The sequence below is a fragment of the Dermacentor andersoni genome, chromosome 11 (assembly GCF_023375885.2).
Source record: "Dermacentor andersoni chromosome 11, qqDerAnde1_hic_scaffold, whole genome shotgun sequence".
Classification (NCBI taxonomy): domain Eukaryota; kingdom Metazoa; phylum Arthropoda; class Arachnida; order Ixodida; family Ixodidae; genus Dermacentor; species Dermacentor andersoni.
The window spans coordinates 78,431,234-78,444,892 of NC_092824.1; the positions used below are offsets into that span (position 1 = coordinate 78,431,234).

Genomic DNA, 13,659 nt, shown 5'->3' on the forward strand with positions numbered 1-13,659 from the left:
AGGGTTATCGTATCGATAACTCGCCTTCTCCCCCTTTTCGTCTCCACAAGCACGCTGGAAGCTACACAGCAGAGAAGGCAAGAGGGGAAAGCTTCGCCCAAAAGTTGTGTGTCGCGGCAGTGAAAGGGGTTATCATGGCTGCAGTAGACTACGCTATTGGTTGACCATGGCATGTGACCTACGCTCCTAGGTCACATGCCGTAGACACAGCTACACGTAATTGTCATGAGCAGACCCGCAGGCCAAAGATGAAATTAATTTTATGTCCTTTTGAGATAGCAGGCAAACATATAGTTTACTTAACTCAAAATTAGCAATTATGTATTACTGAAAATTGTCTTGCAGTCACGAAATCAGCAAATAGCGTTGGTGGGTCCAGCTGCTTGAGATGACGCTGCATGATGGCATTTGCGAAAGCGACAGCGAGCAATTTTTCGCCGTTTGTGACACGAGATTGTAAATTACACACGGCATGCAGTGCAATGATATTTTACTCACACGTTCACAGGAGCCTCTTCTACAGATTGGCAACATTTTTGTACAAAGTTCAAAAATTGTTTAGGAGCCCCTTTCAACATGCAGTGTAGTCCTTTAGTTATAAGCCATTAAGTGAACTCGAGCAGGTGGCGTTAAAATCCTTGGCATCACAGAAAGCAGCTGCAAGAACTTCAGGGCATCATAGCTGATTTCGTATTCTCTTTATTTTTTGCTTACTATGCACTTAACAGCAAGAGTACCCATTTTGCTGTTGCATTTGCAGTGTAATTTGCTAATACAGTTGAACATAGTAATCCACCTTAGCGTCCTTGTTACTTTTCCCTTCCTTTTCCCTGCACGTTTGTACTTTTGAATCTTGCTGCACCGTGTATAATTATTGGCGTATGTTTGCTGCAGACCTAAAGGTGCCTCTTGTGCTCTCTCTCTAAGTAGTCATTCAAACATTAATAATTTGATATTTGTCGCGTTAGCTCCACTGGATTCGGCATGTACTTTGTGAACTGGTGTCTACCAGTTCAGCGCCAGTTCTTGCATGTGCAGAACCAGCACGGCACAACCTGCACGAGCTCTACACTATCTCTCCGACTGCTGTGAACTGCCTCTCTGACTTCCCGTAATGCTGTTAGGTTGTCCTGCATGGAGTCTGCAGTGTATCAAACGAATGGCGATGCGTAGGTGCAGTCATGCTGAGCTGGTGAAATGAACAGCAAAGTGCAGCACCTCCTGAACTAGTTCAGAAAGTGGAGGCATACCAAATTAACCTATTAACATACCAATTTCATGACGCCACTGCTACCATAAAGCAAGCTGGTGGTACCCATTGGCAGGCTCAAGGGCAACTCTGGCAAGAGGCATGTCGAGTGTTCATACCTGCCAATTTGTGAACTTGTGACCCTTGAAATTCTTACAGCGAAGAATAGGAGGCCATTTTATTAAGTTTGCCTCGGGCATACATTTGTTTCAGAGAGCAGCTCTTAGGCAGCCGGCCGTTCCTGCGTTGAGTGTCGTTGTCCCTCGGCGTAACTGAACGAACGATGAAATACCGAATGCGAAGCGCAGTGGGGGATGAAAGGCGGCGAGAGCAAAAAGGGCACAAGCAGGGAAGCAGAGGAGGAGGGTGCAGCAGCAGCATGAGGAGGAAAGCGAAGTAGGAGTATGGCGAAAGGGCGAGAAAGAAAGTGTAGTGCAGCGCAAGACGTGGTCTGCAGCGATGAACGCTACGAGATGGCACCAGAGTAGCACGCGTCGTCTGTTCGCTGACGACGCCATCGATAAGGCATGCGGCGAGCACGTCGACCAGTACAATACATCGAAACAAAGCGCTGCATGAGCAGAGGTCTGTCTGTGGAGGCTGCTGTGAATCATGCCTACACGTCGCCCACGTGTCGCCCCTGGTGATCTCCCGATGAGCGAGGTAACTGTGCCCCACTTCGCTCTGCTTGCAATGTACCACATGACACAGATTGTGTAAAATGAAAACACATATAGAGCTGCACTAAAACTTTACATTCGAAAGTATCATAATCGTTTATGAATTTTTTCCTGACAAGAAACATGGTTTTTAGATAACAATGACATTTTTTCAGCGACGTTGCTGTTGTTGATATGACCTGGTTCATCATCTTCTCTAAATAAACATCAGCAATTGTACCCGCTGACATACGGTAGACGTCATTCATGCAAGTATAGAGTGTGACGTCTTGTACTCCCACTTGAGGGTGGCACCAGTTATCACCACAATTTTTCTTTCTTAAGCATTTTCTTGCAAGCCTGCGTTGCTCTATCTTTAAACACCTTTCATACTTTTTCACAACCACAACTTAATTTTTGTAATATTTGCTCAACATTTACATAACTATATAAAATTTAATAACACTTTTTCCAATAATACAGGTCGATGGAAGGTGCAAGACGCAAAAAAGCAGGAAATGCTAGACATGGCGAAATATTTATGTCCGTAGAGCAAGTCCAATTCGTAAACATTATGAAAAATTTGGGAGTTGGCAGGTTTGTGTTTGTACTATGACAAGAAATCAAGATCTCAAGGCAGGGAGACGATAATAAGGAAGTTCTACAATTGGAACGGGGCTGAGAAGACTTAATACTCATCTTACCCCTACAGTTCACTGCAAAAATTTAAGTGGCATTGTCTTTGGTACTCTCCTCAATGTTGCCTGGCAAGGCAACTATGTACCGTTGCTGCGAACCAGACGAGGCACCACAATGATCATGTTGATCACTGGTGACCACTTGGTGACCACTTGGTGACCACTTGGCGACCGGCTAGTCCTCCCCACTGTTGCTGCTGCCACTGCACTAGCATTGTTCAGCAGCACACACACTGACACAGTCAACCTCCTTGCCATCCATGTTGTTAGATATACCTGCAGTCTAAAGCTTCGCACAAACTAGTGCGAAGAGACTGCATTCGTAGTGCTGCGTCATTAAACATGAGTTCTTTGTTCTTTCTTCCCTAAATTTGCGTTTTCGACCCTTTCTCATTGGAGGTAAGCGTTGGCATTAAAAGAAATCAGAGGACCTTAAAACACATTTTTCAAAACAGCACTTTTACTGACAGAAAACAAGCAACTTGTAATGAGAGATGAACAGGATAGGATGAAAGAGACTGAATAAACCGTGAACTCCTCGTTCACAAAACCACAAAAGTTCATTTAGGGCTGCATTTCGGTTTTGTTGTCGCCTTTTCTTGTAGGCTAGCTGTCACCGGTGTGCTCTGGACTCAATTAGAAATTAGAAAGCACCATGCCTGGACACATACACTCATTACCACTAATCTGGAATCACAGGCTCGGTGATATTTAAAGCTTTGACAGCTTTTTGCCATTTCGTCATGTCCATTGTCATCATGAATGTTCCACTTCTGTCTTCACGCTCGGTACTCATGTTCGCAAACACGGGCTCCACCACCACCATGTTGTCCACATCGTACTTAATGCGGGCGTGGCCCTCGTTGACTAGGAACGACAGATGAAATATATTCTCACATGTCTTGGCAAATGACTGCGGGTGGAGCACAAATTCAAAATATGGCACTGGGCACCCAGTTTGCTTGTATAAGTCCCCCAGAAGCCGGTGAATAACACTGACACGTTCTGTGGTTGTCTCTTGAATGGTCTGCTCCACAGAGGACACCTGAAATCACATAAGAGGAAGTGTTGGCTATTTGAACACATTCACAAGCACACAAAAGAAGTACAGTCGTTGTCAATAGTATATGGGCTGCATTGCCTGTGGCTGCCAGCGTGACTGCTGGCCCTTTTATGGAGTTGTGCACAGCACAAGGAACAAAGGACAGAAAGAAATGGTTGAGACAAGCGTTGACAATCATCTTGAATGTAGAAGGACTCCCAGTAAAGCCATGATTGCATCAACCACTCAGAGCGTAGGTACTCAGGGACCCTTTTTCCGTGTCCTGCAAACGGAGTGAGACTGCCGAAAATGGCTTGTACGTCTTGAGGTAACTGCCAGTGTCGAATGCAGTACACCCCCAATATATATATATATATATATATATATATATATATATATATATATATATATAGAGAGAGAGAGAGAGAGAGAGAGAGAGAGAGAGAGAGAGAGATTTCCTTTTTTGAGGTATATTCAACTCTTCTACCAACAGATTTGCAACTGCCACTGGCTCCATGAATTATGCCGTTACATGAAATCTTATCCTCAGCCTAGCACCCTCTCCTCACCAGCCTGCTTCTTCATTAGCCTCGAACAGCCTTTGATGTGAGCTAGTGTAGTACATCAAATAAAATGGTACAACATTGTGTTCTGGCCCTTAAGACCAGTTATGCGGTGCTTAAACAAAGCACTGCATCGTATTTTTGTTAATATCTGCGGTGGTTTTTCAGCGATGATGTTATTTCTGAATCAGTGTGCCGCAATGTAAAGGAATTGCTATCTGTGTGATGCTGGCACCGGTTTCAGGGACAATACTTATGAAAACCAGGAGAAGGCACATGAGGCCGGTACTTTGACCCTAGCTTGCTGCATTGTTACTCGTTCATTGCAGCACAGCACTCTAATCCGAAATGTGGATGTCAATACCCTTCTCTTTTCTGCCATGCCCTTTCCTTGCACAGGGCCTGCCAGCGCTGACCCTGAAGTTAGCTGCCATGAAAAGCCGCGGATTGTAACAATAAGCTTTGTGGAACCTGGTGCAATATAGGATACAGAAACTTTGACTTGGAGAACACAGCGTAAAATGGATGCAAGGGTGAAGTGTGTCGGAGCTCGTGCGCGTTACACCCTGCTTCGTCACCGGGTGTTAGTGAGCTGCATCAAGTCATAAATAGTCGACGAACTTAATACTTTGCATTTCTAAGATAAAAGAAAGCTTGACGTTCCCCGTTCACGTCTCGGGATGGCATTGCGCGCGTTACCTTATTAGGTACGGTCGGCGCTCTGTCCGGGGCGTCCTGCGTCGTGCGCCTGACGGGCGCCTTTTTCGCCTTGACCGGCACGTCACCCGGGGAGCCGTACAGGTACCAGAAGGGATGGCTCGTCTTCGCGGTTCCTTCCGCGAGCTTCCCAAGCTCCGCCCACGCCTTCTCCGTCAGCGGACCGGTCTGCGACGCTTCCGACACGAAGTCGCGGACTCGCGCTGCGAACTCTTCGGAGTCGAACTTGCGCAGGCTCACTGGCAGCGCGGTGGCCAGTTGACGTCCCCTGCATGCCGCCAAGCTGACAACCGTAGAGTCCAGCACGGCCTCCTGTGTGCGCGCGACGTTTTCGAAGAGCTCTTCCGCTTGCTGCAGAACCTCCTTGGGCCGAACGTTGTCCGGCACTTTAAGCTGTTCGTCTATGACAGAGCCGTACTCGAGGCGCACACGGCGCACCTCCTCGGCATTCTCGGCCTTGAAATCATCCTGCGATTTGGACCTACCGTCGTCTGACGCCTGCGACATGATGGTGCGCTCGCCAATTGTTCCTTCGAGAGAGTGTGTCTGCGCTTGCACGCTTGCGGATCCGACAGACGGTGCGGCACGGCTCGCACGCGTACGCGGCGCGGTTTCGGTTATATATTGAACTATAGTTTCGGTGAACCAACCCGGACAACTTTCTGTGGGAAAGCTAGGAGGCAAAGCGCGCACAAGTGAGAGCGCTTCTGAAAAGAGTCCTGCGTTTTAACCCACGCTAGTTTATACAGAGGAAGAGAAAATTTACATAAACACCAACAGCTAAATAAGACAGAACACAACCTTGAGTGTGAAGGTTTACTTATTTTGCGGCTTTTCCCTTCTGCGTTTGGACAAACGCGAAACCATCGCACGTGGAAGCTGATTCGATTCAGCGTTTGTTCCACGCCACAAAAAACGCTGCCGGACTACTTGGCGCGGTAACATATGCGCTTCAGCCACGCTCCCGTAGCTTTCCCTTCATAGCCACAGAAATCTCTGTTTAACGCGCGCTTGGGCCCTTGGGCTACTAGTGTACGCTATACTTGGACTGCCTCACGTCAGCGCGCATGCACTCTAAAAACGGTTGCACCCCTTGGGGTGTATATTTGCCACGGAACAATAATCGTCATCTGTCTTGCTTGCGTTTCCTTTCTTGAAAACGCTGCGCTCATTACTTTCCTGTCGGGAATGCTATGTCATGCTGATAACGCGCATGCCGTTCGTTACTGGGAAGTGCCAGGCTCGCAGCATTAAAGAAAGGAAATTCGGCCAAGTCTGATGACGATTATCGTTCCGTGGCAAATATACACCCCAAAGGGCGTAACTGTTTTTAGAGTGTGGAGGATGGAACAATATCGGAGGGAGCATTACGCCACGCAGCCAGCCTTGGCAAGCGAACGCTCCGTGAAGCCAGTCCACAGTAGTGGCCCAACACGTGACCACTTGCGTCGATATCATAGAGCAAGAATCTAGATTAGCTGAGACGTTTGGTTCCCAGTAGCTATGCCAGCAATTTTTATTCAGTGCGCGCTTGTTCAGCTGCTCTCCCTGCAGAGTGGGAACACTAAAAGCAACCGCGCACTTTGACGTGCGACCACCTGTTGGGCCACCAGCGGGTTTGGCTTCAGTCGGGTTGTGGTATGCTTTGCCTTGCTTTCCTCCGAGGGTGGCTGACACCCATTATGGGGAATTGGCTAAGAATCGGGTGATTTAAGAAGCTCCCTCCCATGGCTCCCTCCTATCTTTTTCCTTCCTCCATGTCGGCGCGCCTGGCTACGCGTATGTTCCCGCGCATAAAATTGAAAGACCATACGTGGATGGACTTGGCTACATGCGACCGCATGCACAATGAACGAAGCTCTTCGTAAGCCAAAGCCAGATCCTCGTTACCACGGAGACGAAGACCACATCTTCAACGCTCACGCAGAGACGAAGGGGAGGGGCTCGACGTCGCTCTCTGGCATCCAAAAATGTACAAAGAAAAAACCAGCGGCGAAGGCAACCAGAGGCTCCGCCGTCATGGCTGGTGACGGTCCGTGATACTCGCCCAAATTGGGGTGCCCACTATGACCACACCGACGTAAAGGTTGGCATGTACGTGCACTTTTGATCAAGCATTGCGCTATCGCGCGCTCGTGAGAGTGTTCAGTGCTCGAGATGAAGCCATGATCTAAGCGTTTTCTCAGTTCGCTTTTGGCTAGAGAAGATGCACCACCACCATGCGCCTGTGATCTCGCTGGGATAACTCCTAAACTGAACGATTATCTCACGTACGAGAGATCGCTCGTTATACTCTATATCAGCGCCTTCGTTTCTTTCTTTTTTTAACTTTGTATGGCACTTGCGCGAGGTCGTAGGTGTCGATTGTTGGTTCTTCGTACGCCTCCCGTCAAAACTGAAAGCGGGGCTACGAACTTGACAAATTGCCGATAAGGGCGCATGCGAAGTGCACTCATTCGATGATTGAGGATATCATCTGCACTAATACGTATGCACTATACTGAACTATAATGATGCTGGGCTTCAGTGACGATGACGAATACTGAGTGATGACGTGCTGGCATGGGACGCACCATGTTTTTCCATTAATAGCCATGTGGAAACGTGGCTACGCGCGCATAAACAGACATTATACATCTGGCAGTACTTGTGCATACCTAAATACAGCACAGAGTTTGTTGATCGAGTGACACTGTGGTGCTTAATAAGATACCTGCCATTGCAACCTGCCACGATTCAAATGTAAGTGTGGCTGCAGAGAGCTATTCTGGGAGTGTTCAATTGCACAGTAACTTTCCTTTAGATGTGTGCATAGAACTGCATGGACCCGATCTAATTCTACATCTTAATTCTAATTAGCGGTTATTTGGTTCAGGTACTTCACCAAAGCGAAATAATTCATCCATACGAAAACGGCGACTTTCTTTCTCTTGCCTATGTGAAATGCATCATTTTCATAAACGAGTTGTGTAGTAAACACTTCCAGTGCTTTTTAGCACAGTGCATAAACAAGGCTTTAATTAAGAATTGAATTAAATCAAGCGTCAGTATAATAATTAACATTGTGGCGCACTTTTGTGCAGGCCAAACATTATTTCAACTGGCAGCTAGGTCTGTTTTGTAACAGTGAGCATATGCCAAATACAGAAAGAAAGCTCATCATTGCGACTAACTTCATGGAAAGTGCTCCCAGTGCAGCATAAGTGTGTTCCCTAATCGTGTGGTATTGCTTTATTTGGTAGTTGTATCGCACCTGAGTCAAGCAGCACTTCATTCATTTAGTCATTTCAATTTAAAGTGTCGCCGTTAATAATACGGTACCAGATTCCATGGATGCCAAAGCGAAGGGTGTGCCAAAGAGAGAAATGATATTCAACATTTATTGCAAGTTTTGTTGATGTGAACAGAAGCTCTTTTCCAAACTTCACAGCTCATGTCCACTTGCACTTTGTCATTATTCTATGTGCTTCCAACAACAAATGTGTGACGAGCGAAATGGGACGAAGACGGCGTGGTGAGAGCGCTTTGGCTTCACTGTGGCTGGTTAGGCAACGCATTGAGGAGTCCAATTCGCCCTGGACCAGAATGAATTTTTGTTCAACTGCGAGGCTTTTCTTTTGAGGAACCTTTATGGGTTTCCTTTGTAGCAATTGCTACAATTGGGTGGATGTCTCATTCTACCTTTATTAAGTTCATAGTAGCCAGATGGAGAAATTTAAAAACCATAAGCGGTCGTGCGCTCATTCTTGTAATGATTTGGAAAGGGAGCCGTTCGCGAGGACAAGCAAGCAGTTTGCTTTCCAAACCATTATAAGATCTCACCGTAGCTGCTGCTGCGTCACTTCACGCTGTGCCACCTGCATCTCGAGTCTCTTTGAAGGTGGTGCTACCACATCCGAGAAAATGCACAGTCGACTCAGCGCCACAGCGCAGGCATTTTGGGATAACTCATGGCATGGAGAGGCTAAAGCGGGGCAAAACACTGTCCCACACATAAGCCGTTGGACAGCAGGAGCACAGAGATAAAAGTGAGATGTGTCCCACCTAAATCGGGACGTCTGGTCACCTTAACCATTGATGCCAAAGTCGTGCGTTGCCAAGCCAAGTCTCATTGAATGGAGAGGATGTGTGAATGAGGAACAGAAAAAGCACAATGGCTACATTTTCATGTCTCTATATATATGCTGGACCTTGGGCATAATTTGAAACAGCTTGTGGTCTTTTAGTTATGCAGCAGCAATTTAAGGGAAGTTTCACTCATTATAGGCATGGGAAATGATGAAAAGTACACAAATTAGAAGTGCTCACACAAACTTTGAAACTGTTATCTAATTGAAGTGGGCAGTAAGGTAGGCTTGTGATAAAACTAACCTCTTCTTTCTGTGTGTTTTACTTTTCTCTTTTGCAGATGCGTACCCCCTCTTTAAGCCCAGCGGCATTTTTCATTTTTTCTGAAGAGCCCTCCACATAAACAGCAGGGACTTTCAGCAGATTTAAGAGATGGGCAAAACTGTAGACATGGTGAGTGGTAGCTCTTGCATGCCTGTACGTTGATACAGACAACTTTGTACTGGTGCAAACTTCGTGGGACTACATATTGTTGTACCTAGTGTCGGAACTTTGAATTACCCTATGTTGACAATAATGCAAGGCTTGAGATGGTAGCATGGCTAAATCGCTGGCTTGGATTAGTACAATTTACCAGCACTCTTTCCTAGAATGTTTGTATGGGGCACTGTAAAGCAACGAAAGCAATATTATTGTGTTGCTAGGTGATGCTGTTAGACTGGCTAGTTTGTTGCTGGATTCTTGATTCATGTTACCAGTGCAAGTTGGACACAAAGAGAAGACAGAGACACAATAAATGTTCAACTACTACTGAAGTTTACTTACACAAAGGGCTACAAAATGCAAGAACCATAAAACAAAGCGTTATTACTGCGCATGCGTACTGTTAACCTTCTAGAATACTCCAGCATTTGGGCAGACAGAGACATAGCCCCAGTATTTGTGGTGTCTTCTCTGTGTATCCCATTTAATTTTGTGCTGGTAACATGAATGAAAAAAATATTGCGATAACTGCGGCGATAGCCTTTCAAACTGCCTGATTTGAAAGGCTATTCTTGACCTTTTATCAGCTGTTCCTGTTTGCATTCCCCATCAATGGGAAGCCAGAAAGGTTGAATTAGGAAAATTCTCGTTTGGAATACCTGGCTTCAGAATGCATGGAAAACATGACAGGCCAGCCAAAAATCTTAAGATTTATTTGAATTGGTCGGAATATCAATTTCACGAAGGTATGCTGTACGTCATTTGCTCACACCAAACCAACCCCTCTTCTTGGAGCAGAGGACCACATTTCCCACCTGCGAAGAAATTCTTATATAGCATTATATCACAAATAGTCTGTGTAAGACTGATCGGACATTAAAATATGATGTACCAATAGCAGCAGGTGCTGCTGGATTCTCAGCTCAATTCTTGTCATGTTAGAGCTTTTATGGCTCCCGCCGGCAACTTCTTTATTTAGATAATGTACTGTGTAGTAAAATGTTGATGTCGTACGCATTTTAGATTTCTTGATTTGTTTCAAATCTAAAGCACTCTACGTCATTTTGGTTGTGATGGGCATAAAGAGGAAGAGTGCGTACAAAAAAAAAATTACAATGCTCAGTAGACCAACTGTATCCATGTGTCACACAACCCATGAACGAGGCACCAACGCTGGGGCCAAATTCCAAAGCCAACTTGTCAGCCTCGAAAAATAATCCCACGAAAGCACAGACAATTAATAAGAGGTGTTCTGGCGCACCAGCAAATGCCAGTTGTGATCTAAAGACAGAGTCGGAGCCCAGTTGTCAAAACTCAGCAAAATATATTCTTCAAATGAGGCATTTACATATACACATGTGCACTTTGGCTAAGCACATCGCAATGCAATTCATATGGATATTAACAAAACTCTGGAAAACAATTAATGACAAGCACTAAGAGTTCAACATGTATGGTACAGAATAAACAGTACCACCAAGTGTCCACTTGTATTCACCCATGTTGACGTCCTTGGCATAGCTCGAGGCTAATCTCGAAGAAGGAACTTGAATGAATGAATGAATGAATGAATGAATCTTTATTTCTCACTGAACATGGAGGAGGGTGAGAAAAAAAGCTGTAAAGAGGCAGCTTGAAAAGCTCTCCACCTCCTGACAACACATGGCAGCAACAGGTCAGCAAAACGCAGACACTCGAGAAACTCGCCGGCCAGCTTGTCAGGGAGTCCCCTCTTCTTTTGCAGATGGTCGGTTTATGCGTCAAATCTCTTCACCGGCACGGCCTCCTCTATTCGAATTCGATCACGGCACTTATATCGCCTCCGCCAGCATTTCTTGAACTTTATAACGGAGTCATGCTCCCATTGCATGAACAAAGCCTGGGAATCTTCAAGACATTTCTCGCATTTTCGGCCACGGCCACAGACACATCTTCGAGGGGGGTGGCGACTCATTTGTTGGCACACGTTCTGGCTGTTGCCCTCCTTCTCGCTATGTTCACCGTGTGTCGAGATTTGAGAGGGTGTTTTGGCACGTCACTCTCACTCCTCTCTCTTCTTCGAGTATCTTCTAGAAGTTTCTAGTCGCTGTTGATCGCGTTGGTTGTCTGTGGCATATGCGCTCTCGCCTTCTGTCAAAGCTGTTGAGAGCTGACATACTCCTTTGCTGGCTTTGGTGATCTGCGGCGCACGCTTTGATTATGCGCACTTTTGTGACGTCATGTGATTTACATGTTTGCTTTGCAGGCCAGGTCAGCGAAATCAGAATCCGTCAAAGTCGTCGTCAGGTGTCGGCCACTTAGTGAGCAGGAAATTGCTGATGGCCACGAAAGGTGATGTGTTTTTCTTGGATGTTTTTTTATTCTGTCAGTACTGAGCGTGAGTTTGAAGTGTTCAGAAGGTGCATTTCCACACAATGTAACTAGACCACTTTGTGCAAAGCTCACACATTTCACATTAAAAAATGTGTCACGCAATTGTTTGCAGCCTTGCAAGTTCTCTCTTTTCATTTGCTGTTGATTTTGGATAGGATGTACACCTAAACATTGAACAGTTAGTTGAGCTCAGTTAGCAGAAATGTGTCACGTATTTGTTTGCAGCCTTGCAAGTTCTCTCTTTTCATTTGCTGTTGATTTTGGATAGAATGTACACCTAAACATTGAACAGTTAGTTGAGGTCAGTTAGCAGAAATGTGTCACACATTTGTTTGCAGCCTTGCAAGTTCTCTCTTTTCATTTGCTGTTGATTTTGGATAGAATGTACACCTAAACATTGAATAGTTAGTTGAGGTCAGTTAGCAGAAAAAAAAAAGGAGCTCTGAAATTCATCATCACTGCAGTGGACAACTCTATCAGCAAGCTCGCACACGAATCCCAGAAGAACACAAAGAATGATAGAATGAAAAATTATAATTATCATAAGACCAGAATGTGCCAGTCTGGGAAGGAGGAGCTATGGGGGTAGCTGATCTTCTAGCTGAGAGTAAAAAGAAGTCAAGCTGGGCAGGCCACAGACTGCGTAGCACAGATAAAGAATGGTCTGTTAGAATAACAAAATGGTTGCCAAGTGAACGGAAACATAGTCAAGTGCAACAGATAATTAGACTGTTTGGTAAGATAAAAGGAAATTTTCAGGTATAAGCTGAAACCGGTTGATACAGGACAGAGCTGAGTGTTGCCGACAGAGGCCTTCATCCTGCAGCAGATGTAAATAGACCTATGATGGTCATGTACTGTGAGAACTTTGAGGCAATCTTGTGTCACTTTGTTAACTTGGTCGTGGCCAGTTGATAAGGACAGTGCATCGGATGGAACACCTCGTGTAGACAAGCTGCCGAGCATTGTGTCACAGCGGCACTGCCGTCACATTCTGTGCCGGCCAAGAAAATGTTTTTACCCACTCTACTGCCATCAATTTTCTCAGATGATAAGACATGACTAAGTTCTCAAAAGTTACACTGCAGAGATTATTGTTTGAAGCGGCAAGCAGCAAAGGAGACAGGAAGTGCCAATGCATTCACCTGATTTTTCCCTCTTTAATGTACCTGTTTGTCTACAAGCATGCAGCCATTATAGCTCGGTTTCAGCTCTTAATGACCCAGCTCACATTGCTGGCAAAGGCAGCGTACATAGTAAGCTGCCTGTTTTGCTGACTTGGGCCTGTACTTGCAGAATTGTTGACTTGTACCCGGACACCGGCATCGTGACTATACGAAATCCGAAAGCTGGAGATGCCGATTCAGTGAAGCAATACACTTTTGATGCGGTCTACGACTGCAAGTGAGTTTCCCTCTTCCCATTCATCAGGGCAGCGATTTGCGAAGGAAGCAGCTGATATAACAGTGCACTCTTCCGTGACAGCACCAGACTAAGATGCTGTCACCTTACGCTTGGACTGAAAGCCAATTTTCATCTCGCAGTTCGAAACAGATGGATCTCTACGACGAGACATTCAGGCCTTTAGTTGATTCTGTGCTCCTGGGATTCAATGGCACCATTTTTGCATACGGCCAGACTGGCACTGGGAAAACTTACACTATGGAAGGTAATATGCTAACCCCTCCCACTCTTCTATTTCCTTTTCTTGCTGTTGTTTTACTTGTGCGTAGTGCAGAAAGTTGTGGCATTGTCATATGGAACACTCACAAAACAGTCGCAAGACAAACATTTGATGAGCTTTGAA

The 13,659-nt window shown here is 45.6% G+C and overlaps 2 protein-coding genes across 3 annotated transcripts in view; one reads left to right on the top strand and one right to left on the bottom strand.

The window, feature by feature from the left end:
• Positions 1-3,044: 3,044 nt before the first annotated feature.
• Positions 3,045-5,863, bottom strand: LOC126518061 (non-structural maintenance of chromosomes element 4 homolog A-like). The gene is made up of 2 exons (XM_050167920.3): positions 4,911-5,863; positions 3,045-3,651 (listed from the first exon to the last, which is right to left on the bottom strand). Exons 1-2 carry the CDS (start codon positions 5,433-5,435, stop codon positions 3,289-3,291), a joined length of 888 nt encoding a protein of 295 aa, XP_050023877.2. The 5' UTR covers positions 5,436-5,863; the 3' UTR covers positions 3,045-3,288.
• A 1,008-nt stretch (positions 5,864-6,871) lies between these two features.
• The window catches only part of Klp68D (kinesin-like protein 68D), a 33,660-nt gene continuing 26,872 nt past the window's right edge, over positions 6,872-13,659 (top strand). For both annotated transcript variants that reach the window (XM_050167929.3, XM_072285304.1), the window contains exons 1-5: positions 6,872-7,022; positions 9,337-9,449; positions 11,725-11,810; positions 13,149-13,256; positions 13,397-13,521. In XM_050167929.3, coding sequence (XP_050023886.2) covers positions 9,429-9,449; positions 11,725-11,810; positions 13,149-13,256; positions 13,397-13,521 — 340 coding nt within the window. In that variant the 5' untranslated portion in view covers positions 6,872-7,022; positions 9,337-9,428. The remainder of the gene's footprint in view (positions 7,023-9,336; positions 9,450-11,724; positions 11,811-13,148; positions 13,257-13,396; positions 13,522-13,659) is intronic.

What these genes read in the sequence shown, in the direction of transcription:
- LOC126518061 (XM_050167920.3), bottom strand. Translation starts at nt 5,435, where the DNA reads ATGTCGCAGGCGTCAGACGACGGTAGGTCCAAATCGCAGGATGATTTC. An exon ending in CGCCGACCGTACCTAATAAG is followed by an intron (nt 3,652 to 4,910) that starts GTAACGCGCGCA and finishes ATGTGATTTCAG; the next exon opens with GTGTCCTCTGTGGAGCAGAC.